Source organism: Grammomys surdaster, unplaced genomic scaffold, assembly GCF_004785775.1.
Source record: "Grammomys surdaster isolate TR1022 unplaced genomic scaffold, NIH_TR_1.0 125756, whole genome shotgun sequence".
NCBI lineage: Eukaryota > Metazoa > Chordata > Mammalia > Rodentia > Muridae > Grammomys > Grammomys surdaster.
This window is the reverse complement of record NW_021620588.1, coordinates 785,529-808,775: the sequence shown is the minus strand read 5'-3', so window position 1 is coordinate 808,775 and position 23,247 is coordinate 785,529. Positions and strand designations below refer to the sequence as shown.

The 23,247-nt window shown below is 46.2% G+C and overlaps 2 protein-coding genes across 4 annotated transcripts in view; both read left to right on the top strand.

The window, feature by feature from the left end:
* Irak2 (interleukin 1 receptor associated kinase 2) overlaps positions 1 to 5,099 on the top strand; it is a 57,104-nt gene extending 52,005 nt beyond the window's left edge. For both annotated transcript variants that reach the window (XM_028788665.1, XM_028788663.1), the window contains exons 12-13: positions 761 to 1,046; positions 3,815 to 5,099. In XM_028788665.1, the coding sequence (XP_028644498.1) occupies positions 761 to 1,046; positions 3,815 to 3,927 (399 nt within the window). In that variant the 3' untranslated portion in view covers positions 3,928 to 5,099. The remainder of the gene's footprint in view (positions 1 to 760; positions 1,047 to 3,814) is intronic.
* Positions 5,100 to 7,079: 1,980 nt separating this feature from the next.
* Tatdn2 (TatD DNase domain containing 2) lies at positions 7,080 to 23,214 on the top strand. 2 transcript variants are annotated; one of them, XM_028788657.1, is made up of 8 exons: positions 7,080 to 7,626; positions 7,732 to 8,142; positions 11,919 to 12,521; positions 13,485 to 14,372; positions 19,488 to 19,615; positions 21,643 to 21,826; positions 22,224 to 22,397; positions 22,881 to 23,214. In XM_028788657.1, the coding sequence occupies exons 2-7, from the start codon at positions 7,738 to 7,740 to the stop codon at positions 22,362 to 22,364; spliced, it is 2,349 nt and encodes a 782-aa protein (XP_028644490.1). In that variant the 5' UTR covers positions 7,080 to 7,626; positions 7,732 to 7,737; the 3' UTR covers positions 22,365 to 22,397; positions 22,881 to 23,214. The 2 variants fall into 2 exon arrangements, 1 of the variants encoding a protein (XP_028644490.1); XR_003714071.1 differs by lacking the exon at positions 22,881 to 23,214 and adding an exon at positions 22,005 to 22,102 and having other exon boundaries at positions 7,500 to 7,626; positions 22,224 to 22,340.
* The last annotated feature ends 33 nt before the right edge of the window (positions 23,215 to 23,247 follow it).

Here is a 23,247-nt window from a genome sequence, read left to right as displayed (position 1 = left end):
GCCCAGTGTAGCTCTACGTACACTTGCCTAGCATACACACCCAAGGCTCTGCACTCAACTCAAGGTCTTAGAGACACACGCAGACGATTGCCCACACCTGACCCAGTCATTGCCATCAGAAGTTTGCGGGGCAGTGTTGAGACCATCTGGGCTCACACATTCATCTGTGGCTTTCTTTAAGGCAGGGTGTGCCATTCCTGTGACTGCAGCAGGCATTTGATTGTAACTCCCAGGAGACCATGTGGTGGCCTTTGGCTTTTGAAAGGACTGGTACGGGCACAAGACATTCCCAGACCAAGTGCTCAGCACAAATGAGATTTATTTCCTCAGAGGAACAAGCAGGGGGTGAGGGGTGGGAGAGGTTGCAAAAGCAGCGGCAGCAGCAAGAGAAGCAAGAGAGGGTTGCTTCTGCATGAGTGGGGGTTGTAAGGTGTGTGTGTGTGTGTGGAGGGGTCTGCTAGAGTGAGTTGGTAAATCCTGACTGAACATGTTAGCCAAAAAATGAATTTTGGTTGTTGGACCTTGGTGTTTTGTGTCAGGAATGAGTCAGTGACCAAATAAGGGAATAGACCTTGAGGGCTAGCTTTAGGAATGTATGGTTTTTAGCTAGAGAGAGGAAAACGGGGTAAAAGAGCAAAACCTGTCTGCAATGTTTGCTCTGCTGAGGGCGGGGCTGAGTTTGCCGTGCTTATACCTGCTAGAGCCCCTTCAACTTTAATGCCAGTACCCGATCAACTGCTTGTCTGTCTCCCCCTCCAAGGCTCGACTCTCCATGGCTGGGGTGGAGGAGCAGCTCCGAGGGCAGCTGTCCCTCCCTTGGAGCAGGGTTTCTGAGGACACAGGCTCATCTTCCAATACCCCAGAGGAAACAGATGACGTTGACAATTCCAGCCTCAGCATCCCCTCTTCTGTTATGGTGGTGTCATGCCCAAGGGTTGCCTCCTCTCCACTCTTCACTGGAAATGGAACAGCACAGCCATCTACTTGTGTGAGACAGGAGGCCGACTCCTCAGAGGCTTGCACAGGCCCACAGCCGCCCCAGGACGGTAAGCTTGGAAGGGCGAGGTGCCCATGCAGAATCACTTCTGTGACTCTAACTTAGGCCATCCCTGCCCCTCCCATTCCCTAATTCATCGTTTTCTTTAGTAATTCAGACAGTCACTGCACAGCAGATACACAAAGAGGAAGTTCAGCTCACCAGCGACTATTGATTTCTGACCACTCTCTTGCCTCCTAGGCCTTTCACACCTCCATCTCTGTGCTGCGCCCTGGTCACGCCTACTGCCCATTTGCTGGGACAACCATGTGGCCGTCCTCAGCCTTGCTCCGCTCTTGCCTCTGGCTCATTACTTCTTCTTCCAGGATCCAGAGGGAGTCATGTGTTCTTATTTTTAAAGTTTAAAATCTTATTTTATGTGTATGGGTGTTCTGTCTCTGTGTATGTCTGTGCAATACATATGTACAGTATCTGAGGAGGCAAGATACCCTGGAGCTGGAGTTGCAGATGATTGTGAGGTGCCATGTGGGTGCTGGGAATCGAGCCTGAGTTGTCTGGAAGAGCAAGCAGCATGTGTTCTTAACTGATAAGCCATCTTTCCAGTCCCGAGATTTTAATTTTTTGATGTATTTATGTATGCATTTTTGTGGTGTTGGGGACTGGATGTAGGCCCTCATGCTTGAGATATGTGTGTGTGTGTGTGTAATATATATATTATATATATATAAATAAAATTAAATAGAAATATTTATAAATATAAGTATATATGTATTTTCATTTTGAGACAATGTGAGTCTCATGTAGCCTAGAATGATATGGACCTTCCTATATAGCTGAGGATGACCTCGAACTCCTGATCCTCCTGCCTTCACCTCCCAAGTGCTGGGATTACAGGACTGGTAAGATGGCCAGTAGGTAAAGGTGCTGGCTTCTCCTGACTATGATCCTAGTTTACCACATGATAGAAGAAGATTGATGCCCCGATCTCTACAAACACACCTTGTCATGCACGCACATGCGTGTGTAGGTACATGTGTGCATGCATGCACACACACACAGCAAAGGAAAAAAATTAAATAGTTTGAGACAGTTTTACCTGGGCTATCTCACGAACCCTTGTCTGTTTTTTTTTTTGGGGGGGGATTGCTGGTATGTGTTATTATGCCCTTCTAGAGGGGTTTATAAAGACACAGTGCATGGCACATACCTGTTGTACTTGAAAACACTTCTCTGGGGCCAGCAGGACCATTCATAGTCCCTCTTGCCTGCCTCTTCTTCCTTGCCAGTCCCTTTTAAAGACACCCTCCATCACTGGCACTCGGGTACAAACATGCCAGGCTTCCTAGTGAAATGAAAGTGGAGGCCTTCTCAGCGGTGCCCCCAGGCCTTGTGAATGCGACTCACTGGTAGTCTAGGTTCTGATCACCCCCCCTGGGGAGGAAGGAGAATTTAGAAACTGTTATGATCTAAGTGACAGGAGTCATAAAGTCATGCCATGTGACAGGTCTCACATGGCCCAAATGTGCCCGAGCAGCTACCCAGGGTGCTCTGGTCCCGTCTCTCAGACTGCTTCAACTGGGCCTGCACACTCCTTCCCTCAGATGGTCCCACAGCCTGGACAGCAGTGAAGCAGCCAGCCCTCCCAGGACTTGGCCAGCATCCCTGTTTTCTTATGGTCCCCTCTTATGACATTTCCCCTTGTCAACAGGAAGTAGTCAAAAGAGCACAATGCCTGACTCCTGCCCCACCATCACCCCTTCCTAGTTCCTCGTTTTTAATGCAACAAAAAAAGGAGGGACTTTAGCTTACAGGTGATTCCACCAGGCTCTGCCCACGGACCTAGCAGCAGTCACCACCTGCCCTGCAGCCAGGTGTTTCAGGTGTGGGCTGTGTATAAAAGGGCTGCCAGTGGTGGTGCACACCTTTAATCCCAGCACTTGGGAGGCAGAGGCAGGCAGATGTCTGAGTTTGAGGCCAGCCTGGTCTACCGAGTGAGTTCCAGGACAGCCAGGGCTACACAGAGAAACCCTGTCTTGAAAAACCAAAAAAAAAAAAAAGGACTGCCACCATCCAGCACTCTCTCTCTCTCTCCTTCCCTCTCTCCCTCTCTCTCTCCCTCCCTCTCTCCCTCTCTCTCTCCCCCTCTCCCTCTCTCTTTCTCCCCCCTCCCTCCCTCCCTGCCCCCCCCCCCCCGTTTCCATGTGTTTCCGGACAGCCGCACCTCTTCTTTCTTCTCTCTTCCCCCTCCCTTTCCCCCATCTCCTTCTGTCCTTCTCTGTGGCCCATCCTCTTCTCTGCCCTCATGGCTCTGCTTCTGTCTGTCTGCCCATCTACTCATCTGCCTCTACCCTTTCTCCAGATCCTCACTCCCTTCCCTTCCTCCAAATAAGTCCCCTTATACCAGATTTGTTGCTTGGTGTAACTTGTTATGGGGATGCCTTGGCATGGACCCTCCAGGTAGCGCCTTGCTGCATTTTATTTCATAACAGAAACGGCTATCATTATTGTTGGTGGCCATACTTCTCCCATATCTGTGGAGGAATATGGAGCCTCTTCTTTGTGGAAAGGGTATATACATGTGGTGGGGGTTGGGGGAGCCTGGAGTGTTATTGTGTCTGTGAGGGAGGTGCAGTCTTCCCTGCAAAGGCAGAAGCCATGACATGCTACTTGTTTGGGCCTGTTTCACAAACTTGCTATGAGACTCTGATCAAGTCTGATTCAAAGAATTTTAATAGCAATTTTAATAGCAAAAATTCAGTAGAATTTTAATTTTAACTTGCTGAAGCTACTCTTTTTCTATTTTCTGTTGAACATCAGCTACAGAGAATTCATGGAAAATTGAGATCAATGAGGCCAAAAGAAAACTGATGGAGAACATACTACTCTATAAAGAAGAGAAACTGGACAGCATTGAGCTTTTTGGACCCTGATGACTGGAGCACAGCTGAAGACCCTTATTCTTAACTGAATAGACAAATGTCCAGTCAAGGAAGAGGTCTTTAGCTGCCCAAAGTCTGTGGAGACTCATACAACCCCAAATCAGCCTGAACAGAAGGAAATATGGCTTCATCAGAGTCGAGTTGCAGGGAGGGGAGCAGGGGGACCTCAACTTACACAGACACCAAACCTTAGGAGGTACCCCTCCTCTTTGAGACTTCCTAGAGGACTATGAATTGGAACACCTTTATGGGACCCAAGGATTTGGGTGGTTTTGTGGTTCCAGGGAGCCCATGTTGATTACCACCTCAAGAGATGCTGTTGCCCCAAAAGTTCTTGGTCCTCCACAATGGACAGAGCAATTCTGCAGCACCTGTGCTGTTTTCAAGTTATCGTCTCTCAGTCATATTTGCAGACAGCTTTCTGCAAATTTCCACTTCTTTGTTGTTGTTGTTGTTGTTAAAACACTTTATTCAGAAGCTTGGGGAAAGGTTGAAGTCCACGTTGTCTGCTGTTCTGTGCAGGGCAGACCTTAGAGATCTCCCTGTAGCTAAGAGAAATTTCCACTTCTTAAAAGACCTTCAGCTGGTGTCTCAGCAATGTTTGACTCATCTCTCAAGTTCAGGACTAACTACAAACGCAGGACAGATGGCAGAGGACTCCTTCTTCAGTTGGTGATCTTGTAAGCCACTGGTATTATTTAGGAACTGCCTGCTTTTCAACTTTGTCTTCCTGTCACACCCAGGTTTATTTTAATGGAGACTCAGAGGTTGTGTGTTATTTATAGCTAGGTGAAGAAGAATGAGAAACAGTCTCATGTTTGATTCTGCTGCTAGTTAAGTCAATCACTCAATGGGTGGTAACTCAGTATCCTTGTAAGGTAACTGCTACTGCATTCTCCCTGGGGAAGACTAGAGCTGCTGTACTCAGCTCTCCAGAGGATAGGTGTAGCAGCCGTAGAAGCACTTTGAAAATGTATCTGTTCTGTTTTATAAATTAAGTAAAAGGTATGTAGTTCACGTTTCTGCCATATAGAAAATGTTTATGAAGTGAATATATTTTTGAAAAGTCATGTTACAAACTCTTTTGTAAAACAAAGCTATTTCTAATTCACTATTTAAAAATAATTCCACTATAGTGACAAAATAAAAATGTTTGTAATCTAGCAGATGTCTTATAATTTTGTGTCTGGGTGAATTTGTATACTGAATATGTCTGACTCAAGGACTCTTTTTTTTTTTGGTTTGGTTTTTTGAGACAGGGTTTCTCTGTGTGACCCTGGCTGTCCCGGAACTCACTCTGTAGACCAGGCTGGCCTCGAACTCAGAAATCCACCTGCCTCTGCCTCCCAAGTGCTGGGATTAAAGACGTGTGCCACCACTGCCCGGCTTGACTCAAGGACTCTTGCTTTTATTTCTGTATTTATTGTTTGTACAACATGCGTGTGCACGTTTACGCATGTGAACGTGGTGTGCACACAACCACGTGCATATGGAGCTCAAGAGATGACTTGGGTTTTCAATCCTTTTTCCAGCAGTGCCACCATTGCAGGGGTGGAGCACTTGTATAACCCTTCATGGATACTAAAGTTGCTTTCATTTTTGCTGTTACAAACAGTGATGGTTGCCAGGTGGTGGTGGCAGCACATGCATCTCTAATCTAATAATTTTATGAGTCTGAGACCAGCCTGGTCTGCAGAGCTATTTCCATGACAGTCAAGGCTACACAGAGAAGAGCCTGAGTTGAAAAATTTAAATCATAACAACAAAATGACCCCCTGCCCCACCCCCCTCTGCAAACAACCCAGCAAACAAAATAAAGATGGCTTCTGGGATGGTTAACCTTCACTGTCAACTTGGGTTAACAAACGTCTAGGAGCTAGATATACTCTGACTTGTGACTATGAGGGCGTTTACAGAGAGGACTAACTGAGGTCAGAAGACTCTGGGCGTGGTAGGCGCTATTCCATAGTTACCATAGGCAGGGCTCCTATATTGAATAATTAAAAAAAGAAAGAAAGAGAAAGAAAGAAAGGAAGAAAGAAAGAGAAGGAAAGAAGAGGGAGAGAGAGAGAAAGAGAAAGAGAGAGAAAGAAAGAAAAATGAAAGCCACCTTAGTGTGGAGAGCCTTTTGTCCTTCATAAACTGTCTGGGAATGATGGACTTTCTTTAAGTAGTAGGATAAACTCATCTCTCTTTACTTTTTTGGTTGTGGGTGGGGCGTTTTATGTATTACAGGCTGGCCTGGAATTCCTGATCCTTAACTTCCCCCCCACCCCCAACACATCCAGAGGGCTGAGATTACAGGCTTGCATGACACCTGAATTATTTGGTGATTAGGATCAAAAGCTTGCCTCTCCTGTAAGTGCTCTGCTATTGAGCTGCAATCATTACCTTTTCTGGGGTTGGTATGGGATGGTTTGAAACAGGGTCTCAAGTAGTTTAAACTCTGGATCCTCTGGCCTATGCCTCTCTAGCTGTGGGATTACAGGTTGGCATTACTTTTTATTTCTAGAAGTGGTCTCACTCTGAAGCCTAGGTTGATCTGGAACTCATTAGCTATCCCAAACTGGCTTCCAACTCACAGCAGTTCTCCAGCCTCAGCGACCCAAACGGAATTACAGATGTGAGCCACCATAGCTGCTTCATGCTCCCTGCCTCCCCAACCCCCATTTAATATTTTTTAGTTGTAGGCAGGGTCTAAAATGTCTAGGCAGGACTTGAATTTGTCAATCCTCCTGCCTCTTCTTCCTGAGCAGTTGGTTTTACAGGTTTATCCAGCAGGCCTGGTTCTGTTTTGTGTGTATACGGCTTGTGCCTTCTAACCCCAATTCCGTCACTTTCTGGGTGTGTCACTTGGTTTTTGCCGAACCACAGTTTCCTGCATTGTAAAAAAAAAAAAGATGGGGTGACAAGGCCTGGCACGCGCGTCCGGTACCAAGGGGCCCGCCCAAACACCCTCCATTGGTATTTTCGGCTCTCGGGTGTCCCCAGCAGGCACCCCGCGCTCTTCCAGGGCCACGTGAGAAGCTCCACCCCCACATCGTTCCCACCCAACCAGAAAGCTTCGTGAGGCGTAGGAGCACACCCCAGACCGTCGGACCAACAGGCGCGCTCCGTCTTGCCCGGAGTCACGCCCCTCTCCCGTTGGAGCAATAGGCGCCGGCCCTGGCGCTGGCTCCGCCCCTGCCGCACGCCGGCCGCCGGCCGCAGGGCAGGTTCAGCGGAGCTGACGCCGAGGCTGCGGAGTAGGCGGTGGGGCCGAGGCCTTGGGTGAGGGCGCGGTGTAACGCTGGGCCGGGTCAGCTGGAGGAGCTGAGGGGACTTCCGGCGCGCGGCTCCGGAGGCCAGTGTCTCCCTCAGGCCCGGGGCGGGACGGGGCGGCGGGAGCCGAGCGGCCACCCCGCCCGCGGCCCGCCCTTGGCGTCCGGGGCCTGCGGGCTCGTGCAGCCCAAAAGGCGGCTTCGCACGCGCTCGGCGCCTCGCGAGGGGCTTCGGAAGGTCGACCGCTGCGCCGCGCCGCGCCGGAAGCGCCTCGGCCTCTCGGGAGTGGCGCGGTGTTGACAGCTGCGCTCGCGGACTTCGGCTGTGCGTCGTTCGGGCTCGGCGCTGGGCCCGTGGGCGCTTCTCGGAGCGCTGTGGCGTCCCTGAAGCCCGCAGCACTGGGATGGGCAGACGACAGGAACTGGAAAGGTGAGTGAGGCCAATCCCCGCCGTTGCCCTAGCGGCTTCCCGGTGGCGTGAGGTGAGCAGCCCCGAAGGCTGCTGCTACAATCCTCGTCCCTCTGTCCCTGGCAGGTGCCCATGGCGTCGGAGCGGCGCAAGGTCAAGTATCACTGGGGCAGCACGTCGGAAGGGTGTCCCAGCAAGCGCAGCCGCCCCCGGGAGCCCCGCAATGTGGCCCCCTCCAGCCGGCCAGGTCGCAGATGTGCGTCGCGTCCTCGAGGGGCCAGCAGCCCCCAGCGTCTGAAAGTCCGGCGCGGGGACGATGTGGCCCGCGCTTCTCGGAGCTCAGCTCGCCGCCGCACCTCCTCTTCCTCTTCGTCGTCCTCTCTCTCTTCGGGCTCAGGTGCGGGTGGGGCCGCCTCCCCTGGCTTCCTGATTGCGAGCCCTCGCAGATTACTTACGTCCAAGGGGTCCTCTCTGCACCCTGCCCACTCCTCCCTAGAAGAAATGGCTTCTCTGCGGAAGGAAGCTTGTCGCGTTAAGGTACGTGACAGCGACACGTCTGGCAAACGGTGAAGTCCCTTGCACGTGGCTTGAGGGGTGGAGAGAAGAAATTTGGTGGGAAGAGAGTAAAAATCAGATCTTTATGTGTAGGGCCTGGGGGTGTTTGTGGGGTGTTCAGGGGGTAGAGCTCGGTGTAGAGGGAGTTTTCAAACTTGGTGGCATTTGGAAAGCTTGACAATGGTTGTGGCCTGCCATCCCAGAGAGTGATCTCTGCAACCTTTGGGGGATTGTAAATGAACAGTGGGACTGGAGGTTCACCACAATGGCCGGTGGAGTAGTGCCCAGGAAAGAGGATGTAGATTTTGGTCAGTTTAGAGTTTGCCTTTGAAGCCGGAGAGAAGGCACATACAGCTCTTGAAGGAGGACCCAAGTTCTAAGAGCCCAGGTCGTATGAGTCACCTGTAATTCCAGCTCCCAGGGATCCCTTTCCTCTGGCCTCCATGGCTGTCTGCATGTGCATTTACCCACATACATACACTTAATTAAAAGTAAAATTAAATTGTCTTTGTACTCTGAATCGCAGCTAAGGAATTGGACTCTTACTGTGGCTTTTCTCTAAAGTTGTGGATTCCTGCATGTGACATTCTCTTTGGATGGTTTGGTTAACAGAGTTTTGAATTTTTGAGATGGGGTCTCTCTGTAGACCAAGCTGTCCTGAAACCCACGGATACCTGCCTGGTTTAAAGGCATGTGTCATTATACCTGGCTTCGGTGTTTTTTTTTTTTTTTTTTTTTTTTTAATTATTAGTAGTTATCTTTGGAGATCAACTCAAGTCAAGTTTCCCAGTGGTAGCACACAGTGGGGTTTGTAATTTCTTGGAGCAGATTGAGGAGTGCTTCTAAGAGCAGACCTGTTTCAGGTTTTGAGTGGATTTACTGAGGGCCTGCTTTGTGCCAGGCAGTGTTCTAGGAGTGTGAGATTCTTTAGTAACTGTAAAACAAAGGTCCCTACTCTTCTACTGATACTACAATGTAGATTTTGGAGCTCTGGTGGTCTTAAAAAGTGGTCAGGCATTGTTTATGTAGAAGAGTGCTTAGAGAAAGTCTCTGGGGAAAGATGGGCTGCCCCTAGGGAAAGCAACAAAGGTAGTCTGCAAGGTAAGGGAGTTTAAAACCTTTCCTAATGGTTTCTTTTTTAGAAGGCTTCATTTAGTCTTTAGTTCATTTAGTTAAACTCCACATGTACCCAAGGATGACTTTGCAGTCCATATCTTCCTGTCTCTACCTCCTGAGTGTTGACGTGTGTCACTACATTTGACTCTCTTGCTGGTTTTATAAATGAAGCTGAGTCTTGGTTGTTTAACTCTAGAGAGCTCTTTGGCTAAGTGTTTTTCTTTTTTAAAATTTATTTTTATTTCATGTGCATTGGTCTTTTGCCTGAATATGTGAGGGTGTCAAGTTGCCTAGAACTGGAGTTATAGACAGTCATGAGCTGCCCTGTGAATCCTGGGAATTGAACTTGAGTTATCTGAATTGAGCCATACTAGTGCTTATAATTGCTGAGCCATTTCTCCAACCCCAAGTGTTTGTTTTCTTTTCTTTTTTTTTATTTATTCATTTAATGTATATGAGTATACAGCTGCTCTCTTCAGACACACCAGAAGAGGGCATCGGATCCCATTACAGATGGTTGTGAGCCACCGTGTGGTTGCTGGGAATTGAACTCAGAACCTCTGGAAGAGCAGTCAGTGCTCTCAACCTTTGAGCTATCTCTCCAGCCCTGTTTTCTAATCACATGCTCTACAGCTGAGTTCTATCTTCAACTCATGTTGCATGTTTTCTCAATAATAAACTTTATAGCCTGAGCTCTGGAGGGCAAGAGGAATTTTTCAAAGTTCACAAATAATGAGGAATTGAAAAGTTGTCTTTGGCAGAATAGTACTGACTACTCAGATGTAAGTCAGGTAAATACAAGCCTTTGCTCATACAACTTAATTTTGTTACTAGTTCATCCATGTGGGTTTTGGACCTTATCAATGTTAGATGATTGCATTTTTGACACAGAGAACCCCAGTGTCATGGACAGGAATTTTCAGGCACAGGCTATGCTGCTGTTTGGCAGTTAATTGAGGGTATGGCCTCTAATCTGTTTGAGTCTAATCCTAGCCTGGTTTTATCTTTTATGAAGGCCATCGGGGTCTCCTTTGATAGTTACAGGCAGTACTTGAGTGTTATTGTATGCCCAACATTCTTTTGGGTCACGGAGCCAGGTGTGATGAGAGGACTGGGGAGTTGGCCCCACGACCTCAGGAAGTGTAGGCCTCCTTCCTTGTGACCTTGTTGTCTTGAGTCTCAGGTATTGTGGGCTGGCACAGCTGAGGAGTATTGATGAAAGCATTTTCCCAGGGTCTTCTCAGGTTGCTTACTCATTGTCCTCCCCAGCTCTGCCTTCTTTGACTTAAACAGGTGCACACTTACCTTTGTGTGTTCTAAGCTTTCAGCTCAGAGCTCTCAGTGTAAGGACACAGAATGTTCAAAAGGAAGATGTTGGAATATTTTTATTTACTCCCTGCTGGGATTGGCTCAGGACCTCAATATGCTAGGCAAGTCCCCTATCACTGAGTTATATCCCCTTAATAAACAGTCCTGATGTCTACCTCACTTTACCCTTTTGTTATTTCTTAAGTCTGAAGTTGACTCTTGTTTTTGTTTTGAGGGGGTCTTACAGCTTAATTTGGTCTTTGAAATCCTGATCCTCTTGTCTATACTGAGTGCTGCCAGGGATGTCCCTACCATGATGGTGATGTAGTGTCTGCTGCAGCTGATGCTTCTTCCTGTTCATTAGGCTTAGTGGGAAGTGACTTCATATTCTCACTGGTTCTGCTGCTTTTTATTTTTTGAAACAAAAATTTTAATACATAACTCAGACTTACATGGAACTCAATATGTAGCCCAGGCTGACTCATTTACAGTGATCCTCTTACCTTAGCTTAGTGTTGTGATTATAGGTGTGTGCCACTATATCTGGCCTGAGAGAGTATGTTTACTTTGAGAAGAACTTAATATAAATCCTCAAGCTTCAGTGAGTGTAGAATGCCCTGGGTTCATGTATGTTGTGTTTTACAGCTGGGGAGGTTTCATGTTTCATTGCCTTTGGGAGGGCTCTACCATGCTAGGCTAAGAGTGGTCCTGAGTGTTAACACAAACTAATCATAGTCTAGCTTATCTCCTGTGGACTCTTGGAATGAGTGCGTGCAGAATGGGTGTGAGAATGACTTGGTGCATGCTGAAGTCATCTTTGGGAGAGTACCCTCCTAACAGCAAGGTTACAGCTGGGGAAAGAATTCAAAGATTTGAGGAAAGATTAGACCATAGGGGCAAAAGAACTACTTAGGACTGGGGAACTTGGGTTCCTTGGGCCAGTCCTATCCTTTGTCAGGGTCTTAGGGTTCCTGATTTTTGTAGTGAGACTGGGCAACGTCCAGTGAAAAAACAATGAACTGTTATTTTGTCTAGCACTGCAGCTATACTGTTACATCTCTATGCTCCCTGCTCACTCTGGCAAGAGGATGTCACGATGCATTTTAGAAGTGAATTTTAAGTAAATGACTGAAGCTTTTATATGTATATGTATATATATGAGCTTTCCACAGTAGAGTGGGAAGAAGCTGCTCTCTGGTAGAGTCTTAATCTTGTGACACTCACTTTCATTTCCCTTGGGCTGATGGAACCAGTAATGACTTGTCATTGACTAAGTGCTGCAGATAGGAAAATGCTCTTGGAACAAACCTTTGAAAGTTTCTTTTAAATTCCAGGTTGATTCTAAAGATAGTTCTTGTCGCTCTACGAACTCTGAATTTGCAACAGAAGCTGAGGGTCAGAGTGATGCTATGGAGGAACCCAACAAGTTCCAGAAAAGGAAGAAGGACAGGCCTCAAGACCAGGGCTCAAGAGTGATCTACCTGAAGGCCATCCAGGGCATCCTGGGGAAGTCGATGCCCAAGAGGAAGGGAGAGGCTGCCACTACTCCGGGGAAGGCAAATGTGGGAGAGTATTCTAACCAGGAAGGACCAAGCAGGAAGGTGGAAGGACCAGCCAGGAGTAGGGAAGGACCCTTGGCCAGGAGTGTGGAAGGACCATCCAAGAGCCGGGAAGAACTGGTCAAGAGCATTGAAGAGGGACCAGCTGGAAAGGTTACAGTTACTGTTCCTCAGAAAGAGGAGTCACATCCGAAGGTTAGGGTGGAGAAGGAAGAGTCTGCGCTAGAGAGGAGCGGCTTCTGTGACAGAAGAGTGATTATAGATTCTGTGAAGAAAACTAATGAGGAGCTGCTTGGTGACCGAAGGACAGTCATTGACAAACCCTCCCCATCCCTAGAATTTTTTGATAACTCTGACTCTCTTGCAGATATTCAAAAGGTAAATGAGCACACTCTAGGTTTTTTTGGTTCTGTTTTTTGGGTTTTGAATTCTCTTAATTACATATATTTGTCATTTAGTCTTTCTAGTTTGATTCTAAGAGATATAGACGGTACTATTCTTAGTGTCATCCCCATCCTGACCTGTGTTTCCCACCATTAGGAGGATCAGACTCAGGGCCCTAGGAATTCTAGGCAAGAGCTTTAACTCTGACTCCTAGCTCCTCGGAGGATAGTAATTAAAAGCAATACTTTATTTAATGTGGACTCCAGGAAATTAGAGCTCCTCTTCTGCCATTACATCCAGTTGTTAATAAACTTCAGATCAGTTTTTAAAAAAATATGTTAAAAATTATATTAAATGTAAGGTATAGGTTTGCTTATATTGAAAAAGAAAACATGAATAGTGGCTTAAACAAAATAGAGTTTTGTCTTAAGAAGGCTGGGTCCCATCCCAACTTCAGGGATCTTGGTGCCTTCTGTCTTGATACTCTGCCCTGCTAAATACAGTATCCATCTTATAGCCTGAGATGGGGATGCTGATAGAATTGAGTTTGTTACTTAGACATTGGCCAATAGAAAGCAGATGAGAGAAAAGGAAATAATACACTTCTTTTCTCTTGAGAACTTGGTTCAAAAGTTGTACACGTTGAATCGTCTCACACTTATTTAGAAGCATCTTTAAATCCAGTAATATCTGGCTTCAAAGGAGTCTGAGAAATTCTGCCTTGAGCCCCCAGTGTTCAATTGTCAGGTTCCACACTGATGGTTTTCATCTGAATCTAAATGCATTGCAAAAGCCTTTGAATCACATAGTTAGGTTAAATTTACAACTTTTGTAACCTCAGAGTGGGGTTAAGGTCAGTGTGAATTCTGGAGGGGAGAGACCATTCTGGAATGACAGTATTGGATGAGGGAGGGGTTACCCATAGGAGGGCTGACTTGTTGCTTTTCTTCTCTGCAGCACACAGACAGAGAGGTAGTGATGGAGCATCAGTCTTCAGGGAGCGACTGGTCGGATGTGGATGAGCTGTCCACTGTGAGGTTCTCCCAAGAGGAACCTGTCTCACTGAAATACTCAGCAGTTCCAGAATCTTCTTCCTTTCCCACTGACTATGTTATGTACCCTCCTCATTTGTATAGTAGCCCATGGTGTGACTATGCCAGCTACTGGACTAGCAGCCATAAGACACCTGATTATCCATTGGTGGGATCCAGCAACCATGACTCAGCACAGGCTGGGAAGAGCAGCCAGGATCTTCAGAATGTTCACTCCTCCAAGTCCACAGTGAGTACCCAGAGCATCTCCAAAGGCCTAGACACTGCCAAGGAAGGGAGGTCCCAGAATTCCCACTCACTTCGACTCTCCAGGAGCACAGAAGAGGAGAAGGAGGCGAAGGGGAAGAGGACATTCCAAGAGGAGACACCACTTCACCACACCAGAGAACATACATCCAGCTCTTTGCCAAGGAGCCACCGGGAGCTGAGCCTGGAAGAGGGCTTCATTGATACCCACTGTCATCTGGACATGCTCTATTCCAAGCTGTCTTTCAAGGGGACCTTTACAAAGTTCAGAAAGATTTATAGCAGCTCCTTCCCTAAGGAGTTTCAAGGCTGCATCTCTGACTTCTGTGATCCGAGGACATTGACTGATGGCCTATGGGAGGAACTCCTGAAAGAAGATCTGGTTTGGGGGGCCTTTGGCTGTCACCCACATTTTGCACGATACTATAATGAGAGTCAAGAAAGAAAGCTTTTGCATGCCTTACGCCACCCCAAGGCTGTGGCATTTGGGGAGATGGGCCTGGACTACTCTCACAAGTGCACCACACCAGTTCCTGAGCAGCACCAGGTACTGGCTCTATCTAGTCTGCTTTCCTTCAGACATTTCCTTTAGTGGGTGAACTTTCCAGTAAGGGCTGTTAGTATTTTTTTTTTTTTTTTTCTCAAGACAGGGTTTCTCTGTGTAGCCCTGGCTGTCCTGGAACTCACTCTGTAGACCAGGCTAGCCTCGAACTCTCGAACTCAGAGATCCACCTGCCTCTACCTCCCAAGTGCTGGGATTAAAGGCATGCGCCACCACTGCCCGGCCATGCTGTTAGTATGTTGAAACTCCCAAACTGGCCTGAAATTTTGGTCCTTTTGCTTTAGCCTCCCCAGTGGTAGGATTATAAACCCTTGCCACCATGCCCAATTTACAAACTCTGCTATCTTTTAGTGGAGGGTTTTGTTTTTGTTAGTTTAGTTTGGTTGGGAAGTTTGTATTGTTGAAGATTAAATCCAGGGTCTTTGCAATTGCTAGGAATGTTCTCTGTCACAGAGACACACTCTAGCATTTCATTTTTTATTTCCTTTTATAAACCTAGCTAACCTGGAACTTGTTATGTAGACCAGACTAGCTTGGAATTCAGAGAGCTCTTGGCCTCCACTTCTCTAGTGATATAATTAAAGGCATGTGTCACCACATTTGACTCTATTAGGACTTTTACAAAAGTAAGATGGAGAAGAGGCATTTTGAGACTTTGTTTCTTGCTTTTGTTTTTTGAGATAGGGTCTCTGTGTGATCCTGACTGTTCTGGAACTAGCTCTGTAGACCAGACTGGCCTTGAACTCAGATTCGTCTGCCTTTGCCTTCCAAGTGCTGGGATTAAAGGCTCATGCCACTGCCACCCAGAACATTTTGAGACCTTTAAAAAAAATTACATTTATCTATTTAGTCATATATGTGTGTTCATGTGTATGCACATGTGAGTGGAGATCAGAGGAGTTGGTTTTCTCCTTCCACTGTGTGGGTCATGGGAATTGAACTCAGTTGTCAGGCTGGGTGGCAAATGCCTTTATCCACTGGTCCATCTTCCTGGCCCTTATTGAAACAACTATTTTTAAAGATCCATTTTAATGTTAGTGGCGTCCGTATGTGGATGTATGCACATGAGTGCAGGTGCTAGTGAAGGACTGCAGAGGTATTACAGGCCCTGGTGGGATTCCAGGTGTTGATGAGCTGCCTTGCATGGTTTCTGGGAAATCAGCGCAGGTCCTCAGGAAGAACAGGAAATATACCTAACTGTTGAGCAGTCTCTCCAGCTGCCTGTTTTGAAACTACTACTCCTTTTTGTTGTTGTTGTTGTTGTTGTTTTGAAACAGGATTTCTTTGACTAGCCTTGGCTATCCTGGAACTCACTACATAGATTAGGCTGGCCTTAAAACTCAGATTCTCCTACCTCTGCCTGCTAAGTGCTGGGATTGAAGGTATCTACCACTGCTGCCCAGCACTCTGGAAGCTTTTTATGGCTAATGTCAGTGATAAGACATTTGCTTTTTATCTGAAAGCAGCACATTTTTTCTTCATTCATTTTCTTGTGTGAAGTTAGGTGTCATGTAGCTCAGGCTGTCCTTGAACTAGTGATCTAGCTGAGGATGACCTTTAACTCTTGATCTTGGGTCTACCTCTCCAAGTATAGCACCATCTCACAGGTGTGTTTTGGTTTTATAAAGTAAAGTATGCCGCCAGGCGGTGGTGGTGCACGCCTTTAATCCCAGCACTTGGGAGACAGAGGCAGGCGGATTTCTGAGTTTGAGGCCAGCCTGGTCTATAGAGTGAGTTCCAGGACAGCCAGGACTACACAGAGAAACCCTGTCTCGAAAAAACAAAAACAAAACAAAACAAAAAAAAAATGTAATTCTCTTTCAATTTGAGATAATGACTATTAACCATCATAACATTTTCTTTTTCCTGAGTATTTTTTTGAACTTGGCATTTAGGTAGGGAAAGAGTCCTTTCAGTGGACTTCTCTGATGGACAGTAGGAAGCTAGGTCTTTGAAATCTTAGATTGTGCCCATTCCACAGGCTACAGACCTTGGGGCTGGAGTGTTGGGGTCCTGACTGCAGAATTTGGCTTGCTGGTTTTTATCTGGCTCTTTTCATATCTGGCTTGAGGTGGTAATGTGTTAGCCATTTGACACATATTATAAAGTAACTACATCTGAACACATTTAAGGGAAAATAAAGTCTCAGGATAGTGAGACATAATGCTCTGCTTTTCCTCTCGGGCCCTAACTTACTGAGGATTTCTATTGTAGTTATAAACACCACAACCACAAGAAGTCAAGAGTAGGAACCTGGAGGCAGGAACTGAAGCAGAGGCTTTGGAGGAATGGTGCTGACTGGTTTACTCCCATGGCTTGCTCCTCCTGCTTTCATACATACTCTGAGACTACCAGTCTAGGGGTGTGCTATCCACAGTGGTCTGGGCCTCCCCGTGTCAACCATCAGTCAAGGAAATCCCCCACAGGCAATATTGGTAGGGCCATTTTCTCAATTAAGGTTCACTTTTTCCAAATGACTCTACCTTGTGTCAAATTGACAAAACATTAACCAGGATAGTCCCAGTGGCACAGGTTAGGTGAGCCAAGGGAAGAGGAGCAGTTCAGGGAGCTCCTCACCAAAGTGTCACAGTTGTATAGCTGGTGTTTACTGGATGTCTGCTTGTTGTCCGGAACCCTGCTAAAAGGACTTGATATAGTACCTAAGTCCTTTGTTAGATTATGAGGGGCTCAGATCACATCTAGGGTCCCAGAGTCACTCTGCTCAAGCTGAACTTGCCCAGTGATCTTCTATCTGTCACTTGGTTTGGTGAAATGAGACTCAAGATAAAAAAAAAAAGTTGCTGGCTAGGGAAGGGCAGAACACAAACCTTAAATGTTTCTGTTAACATGGGGCTCTAAGCTGAAGAGAGGAAGTGGCTGCTATACTTTTGACATAAATCTTAAATTAGATACCTGGTAAAGTGAATAGTGACCAGCAAGCAACCTGTTTTCTTTGGCTGAAAGTCTTACTTTGAGGGGAAGAAGAGTCTAGAGAAGGATTGTTTGCAATATTGGGAGGAGTCAGAACTGACAGTTGTAATCGCTTAAGTACTTAGCATGGGCCATGCTAGGGCCACAGAACACACAAGTGGTGCGTAGCCATAGGTACAGGCTGTTAGGCTTAGTTTTACCAGATACTTCCTGAAAGATTAAGAAAACAGTGGGGGGAAATATAGAGCTCATTAGGTCTTTCCTTGTTTTTATGTTTGTGGTCATGGATTTAACTATTTAACTTCCAAGGATAAGGCCCTAGATATTTCCTGAGTACATTGCACAGATTATCCATTAAAAGGATCAGAATACTTTGAAAAGCCAAGAAGAATGGAGTCTGTTCCCACTCAACTTCCTTGAACCCTGGGTATTTGTGTTTGCCAGGAATTAGTTATTGAAGTAATAATTATTGAGGTAGTAAGGATGCAGGAAAGACCTGGTTCCCTTAGGAGAGTCGGGTTAAGTCTTCAGTCACTGAAATGACAGGTCAGCTGAGGACTGCATTGTTATTGGGGAGAGTGCTAGGATAAATAACACAGGTGGACACCCTTTCTTGTTTAACCCTGCATGCTAGGGAGTTTACTGGTTTTGTTTTTATAATTTGAATGTGTATGTCAAGCTATTGTATATTTACTGTTAGGATTCTCGGTAAGTTGCAAGGGACAGTTGGTAGTTTGTCTTAAGAATACCTGTTGAAGATTCAAGGAAATGTGTTTTTATAGGTGGTCCCACCCTCCTCATGCAGTGGCTAGACTCTAGGGTTTTGGGCAGATGTTCTGTGACAATTTTAAGCAAACAAAATAGAAGAGTCAGGGAGATAGCTCAGTGAGTAAGAAGATTTGCTGTGCAATCCAGAGGACCTGAGTTTGGATTCTAGCACCCACATAAAAATCATTTGCTTTGTTTATGGTTATTGCCCATTGCTTAACACTGGGATGCTAGTGAGATGGCTCAGTGGGTAAAGGCACGTGTCAAAAACCTGCCTGATGACCTGAATTTTATCTTCTGGACTCACTTGGTGGAAGGAGAGAGCCAACTCCTGAGAGTTGTCTTCTGACCTTCCCTTACCCCCAACCTTGCCCCAAAATAAATAATAAAGATGTGATAATTTTTTAAAAAGTTAAAGGTGGGCTGGAAAGATGGTTCAGTGGTTAACAGAACTCACATGGCAGCTTATAACGACTGTAGCTCCAGTTCCAGGATATCTGACACCTTACGCAGACATACATGCAGGCAAAACACCAATGCACATACAATAAAAATAAATCATTACAAAAAAGTTTAAAATGTTACATTAGAATTAATATTGGCTTTTGACCCCGTTTTGAGAAGATTTGGCACATGGCTTTAGACTTGTCAATGTCATTCCTAAGTGGACATTATCAAAAGTGTGTTGTTGCTGATACTGAACATACAAGCATGGGCTGTGCTCTATAGCTACAAAAACTGAGTATGGAACTATCATGTGAGACAACTTGCTGAAAAAATTCTGGTGCTATTTCTTGTAAACCTGGCCATGGTAGAGAAGAGACAGACTTAACTCTACTTGTTTACTTACATTATTAACTGGATTTTACCAGTTACTTCATTCTACAGAATGAAGTAGATCCACAGGTACTTACTTAGAGACATTCAGAAACTGTGATCTCTAAGACCTAGACATTCTGTTGGAGTGTGTGAGTGGACAACTCTTGCATAGGGAAAAGTCTAGAAGATGATTACTTCTTGAAAGTGGAGGTAAGGTATTGAGCTGAAGGACAGCAAATTGGTATTAGGCATTCTAGATCTCTGCCTTTGCACCCCTGTGCAACATTCCTTGACAGCTGCTCAGGGAACCAAACCTCGGGGTGCTGGGACAGGGTTCTCAAGTTCTCGGTTACTGCTTTCCGGATTGATCATAGTGTCTCCCCAGGGAATCAGTGAGGATTGTAGGTTGTTGAGCAGCACAAGGGCTTTGAGGAATCTGAAGTGTAGGAAGGACTAGTAGATAGTAGTCATGTTTAATTCTTTTGTACAGTTTAGAAGCAAAGAATTAGAGACAGCTGAAGTACCCAGACACAACAGACAGAAGGGCCACTAATCAGCTGCTGTTACTTTGTTTTATCTCAGGTGTTTGAGAGGCAGCTGAAGCTGGCCGTGTCTCTGAAGAAACCCTTGGTCATTCACTGCCGTGAAGCTGATGAAGATTTGTTGGATATCATGAAAAAATTTGTGCCCTCTGACTACAAGATCCATAGGTTAGGAGCTGCAGTTTGAGTGGGCACATGGCACTCCTGCACTAGCTGCAGATGAAATGCAAGGAAAGCAGTCATGCTATTTGGGTGTTTTTTGACGCCTTTACAGTCTGAATCCTTATTACATTTTAAAAGTCATTTGAATTTTTTTTTTTTTTTTAGATTTTTCACATATGAGTACTTTAATTACATCATATCTACCTCTGTCCCCGATTTACATTAAAGAAAAATTTGTCAGTTTTGAGACAAGGGTCTTGAAAAGCCTTAGGTTAGCCTGGAACTCACAGATAACATCTGTTACTTCAAACTCCAGAATGCTGGGATTACAAGGCGTGTCAGCACACATGGCTTCCTATTATGTGTAAAGTATGTTTTTAAAAGAATTAAGCACTAAGTAGAACCACATGAAATTTTTGGTACTTGACTCTGCTTATACAGCAGAAATTTTTTAGCAGTTTAAAGTAATACCCTTTAATGACAAATGAGCTAGAAGGGGCTTCCTGGTCTCAGATGTGGGAGAGGCTGATCTAGGGTCCAGTAACTCAGCAAACAGAGGACCTTCCAAGGTTTCTGAAAAGATACGTCTTGTATTTCCTTTCCTTACTCGAATTTGAAAGCTCTTTTTTTGTTTTGTGATAGGCTCTCATGTTAACCCAGACCAGACTTGAGATATGTAGCTGAGGAGTACTTTGAATTCCTGATCCTCCTGCCTGTCTCCCCTCTGCTGGAATTACAAGTATGCACCACCATCCCTGATTAAAAACTCCATTTATCCCAGTTAGCATTAAAGGTCCAGGTTGTTTACCTCAGTGGCAGCCACAGTCTTAGTCTAAGAAGCTTCCTTGCATCCTATACTGCATGTGCCAGGCATGGCCCCCTCTCTGGGATGCCATTGGGGGCTGTCAAAGAAGGACAAGGGCTACTGGGGATAGAGTATGCAGAGTGTGGGACAGAGGTGGACATAGGTGGATACAGAGGGAGCCCAGGTAGGGGCCCTTTAGCCTGGCTGGAAATGGTCGGGGGTTGACATTTGAGCCCTTTAGCTGGAGGGAAGAATAGTATTGAAGGAGGCTGGAACCAAATTCTAGGTCTTGTTGGGTAGTAGAAAGGAGTGGGCTTTCATCCACCATGCTGCCACCCACTGGGTACTGAAGCCATGTCTGAGGTGCAGTGGAGAACTGGTTGGTTGGGTTTTCAGGACTTTAACAATGGCTGTCTTTAGAGAGACAGCTGGACCAAAGTTATGAGACTTGATGGAGAGTTGTGGCTGCAGGAAGCCCTGATTTGCAGATGAGTTGACAGTATTTCTTGCCTAAGAACATGAACTACTGTTACATTCAAGAAGAAAATTCTTGCTCTTGGGAGGCAGAGGCAGGCAGATTTCTGAGTTCGAGGCCAGCCTGGTCTACAGAGTGAGTTCCAGGACAGCCCCGGCTATACAGAGAAACCCTGTCTCGAAAAACAAAAAAAAACAAAAAAACCAAAAAGAAAATTCTTAATCCTAGCTCTTGAAAAGCAGAGTCAGGTGGATCTCTGTGAGTTTGAGGCCATCCTTCTCTGCATAGTGAGTTCCAAGGCAGCCAGGGTTATTGTAGAAAGACCCTATCTCAAACAAACAAATTCACTTGTGACCTACTGCTCACCATTATTTTCATTTGGCCGTTTCTTTTTAGTGCATCTGACAACAGAGGCATGACTTTTCCATGCTGTAGTTATAACCTGGGGAGGGCAGGTCTTTATTCCTTGTATCTCCTCTACTATACTTCTCCAGCCTGTACCATGGCTGTAGTTGTGTCAGATGGCTGCCCAGATTGTGGGGTGAAGATGGGACTGGTAGTTTTTAGTATCTGAACCTCATGTCAGCTTGGTCTTGCCGTGTTTGGTCTGGCTCCTTTCTCAGCTTGCTCTGGAGTCTGCTTGGGTGTAAATTTTTCTTTTCTAGGATCCACTAATGGGGGCTGCAGGCCTGTAGGCAGCTAGGGGCTGCTGCTGAGGCCTGGAAGTAAGCCCTGAACTATACTCTCCCACAGGCACTGCTTCACTGGCAGCTACTCAGTCATTGAGCCCTTGTTGAAGTACTTCCCTAACATGTCGGTGGGCTTCACAGCAGTGCTGACCTACTCCTCCGCCTGGGAGGCTCGGGATGCCCTTAGACAGATCCCGTTGGAGAGGATCATTGTGGAAACTGATGCACCCTACTTTCTCCCTCGCCAGGTAGGACTGTCTTCAGACCGACCTGAGGTACTGAGGCGAGTGGGTGGGAGGCTGGCTGGGCCCGAGTCCCAGTGTCCTCTTGGTCCACCTTGTACGATATAGGTGTCTCCCTGTTGTTACTCTGTAGAACCAAAAGTCCTGGGGGCTGAGAAGCTGAAGGGTAACCACTCTCTTCCAGGCAGTGGAAAGCCCTACCCTGTAGAGGGTAGTCCATGGAAGCGTGGGACCCTGCTCACCCAGAGCCCCCCATGACTAGGACTCTCCCTGCACCTGCAGGTAAAGGGGTCTCTACAGGGCAGCCCCAAAGAGGTCCTTGCTGGGGATGGGATGGGGACGCTCTATGTGACAGACACGTGCAGAAGGCACAGCGATGATGGAAATGCTTGCTGTCTTCCAGGTGCCGAGAAGTCTCTGCCAGTATGCCCATCCAGGCTTGGCCTTGCACACAGTTCGAGAGATTGCCAGGGTCAAAGAGGAGTCACTTTCCCACACTCTGTCAGTACTCCGAGAGAATACCAGTCGCCTCTACAGTCTTTGAGCAGGGAGCACGAGCAGGCGTCTTCTGGCAAAGGTCATAAGAGCCGCATGTTTCTTAGCAGTCAACAATGGGAGTCTTTTCTCTGGTGTAAACTACTAACTGGCATGTCTAGTCTGTAGTCTCTGGGCTACATGTGGCCAAGGAATGTTATGAATATAATTGAATAGGAGATCTTAAACTTCAAGATTTATGTATTTTGTAATTAGATTGCCTGCTTCTTACATATGAACTTTTAGATAACTGTGTTATATTACAGTGTTAAAGGTTGGACTGGCTCAGTGGGTAAAGGCACTTACTGTGTAAGCCTGGTGAACTGAGTTTGATCCTTAGCAGCCAAATAAAGGTGGAAACTCCACAGAATTGCTGTATGCCTACTGTAGCATGCATGTCTGCTCAAATATGCACAATCACAGTAATAATAATTTAAAAAAGAAAGAATGTAAGTTTAGGGTTGGTATTAAGCCTGGTTTGTTGAGCTTGAACTTAGAACCTTCTTTTCTCTTTTAAACCCTCTAGGATGACCGGTGTCGTGATAGTATAGGACGGGCTCCATCTGTCTGTCCAAGGTGAAGGATGTGTTGGAGATCCTGTCAAAACTCAGCAAACCAGGATGTTACCTTGGAACCTCATCACAAGGCTTCACTTGCTGGTTGCTGGGTGGGTGGGTACTGTGGAATGGATTTGAGGTGAGGCGTAGTTTTGCCTGTTGGCCACAAGGCCCCAGGGTAATCAGTGAACAACAGAAAAAACCATTTGTGATACAGAGTACAGTGAGATGGCCAGTCTGGATCCCTGCCCTTTGGCCTGGGTTTCCCAGCAGTCTGAATAAAGTCACCTCTTTATCTGAGCACATGTGGATATATAATCTGGTCCCTTCTTCCCT

What these genes read in the sequence shown, in the direction of transcription:
- Tatdn2 (XM_028788657.1), top strand. Translation starts at nt 7,738, where the DNA reads ATGGCGTCGGAGCGGCGCAAGGTCAAGTATCACTGGGGCAGCACGTCG. An exon ending in AGGAAGCTTGTCGCGTTAAG is followed by an intron (nt 8,143 to 11,918) that starts GTACGTGACAGC and finishes TTTAAATTCCAG; the next exon opens with GTTGATTCTAAAGATAGTTC. An exon ending in CAGTTCCTGAGCAGCACCAG is followed by an intron (nt 14,373 to 19,487) that starts GTACTGGCTCTA and finishes GTTTTATCTCAG; the next exon opens with GTGTTTGAGAGGCAGCTGAA.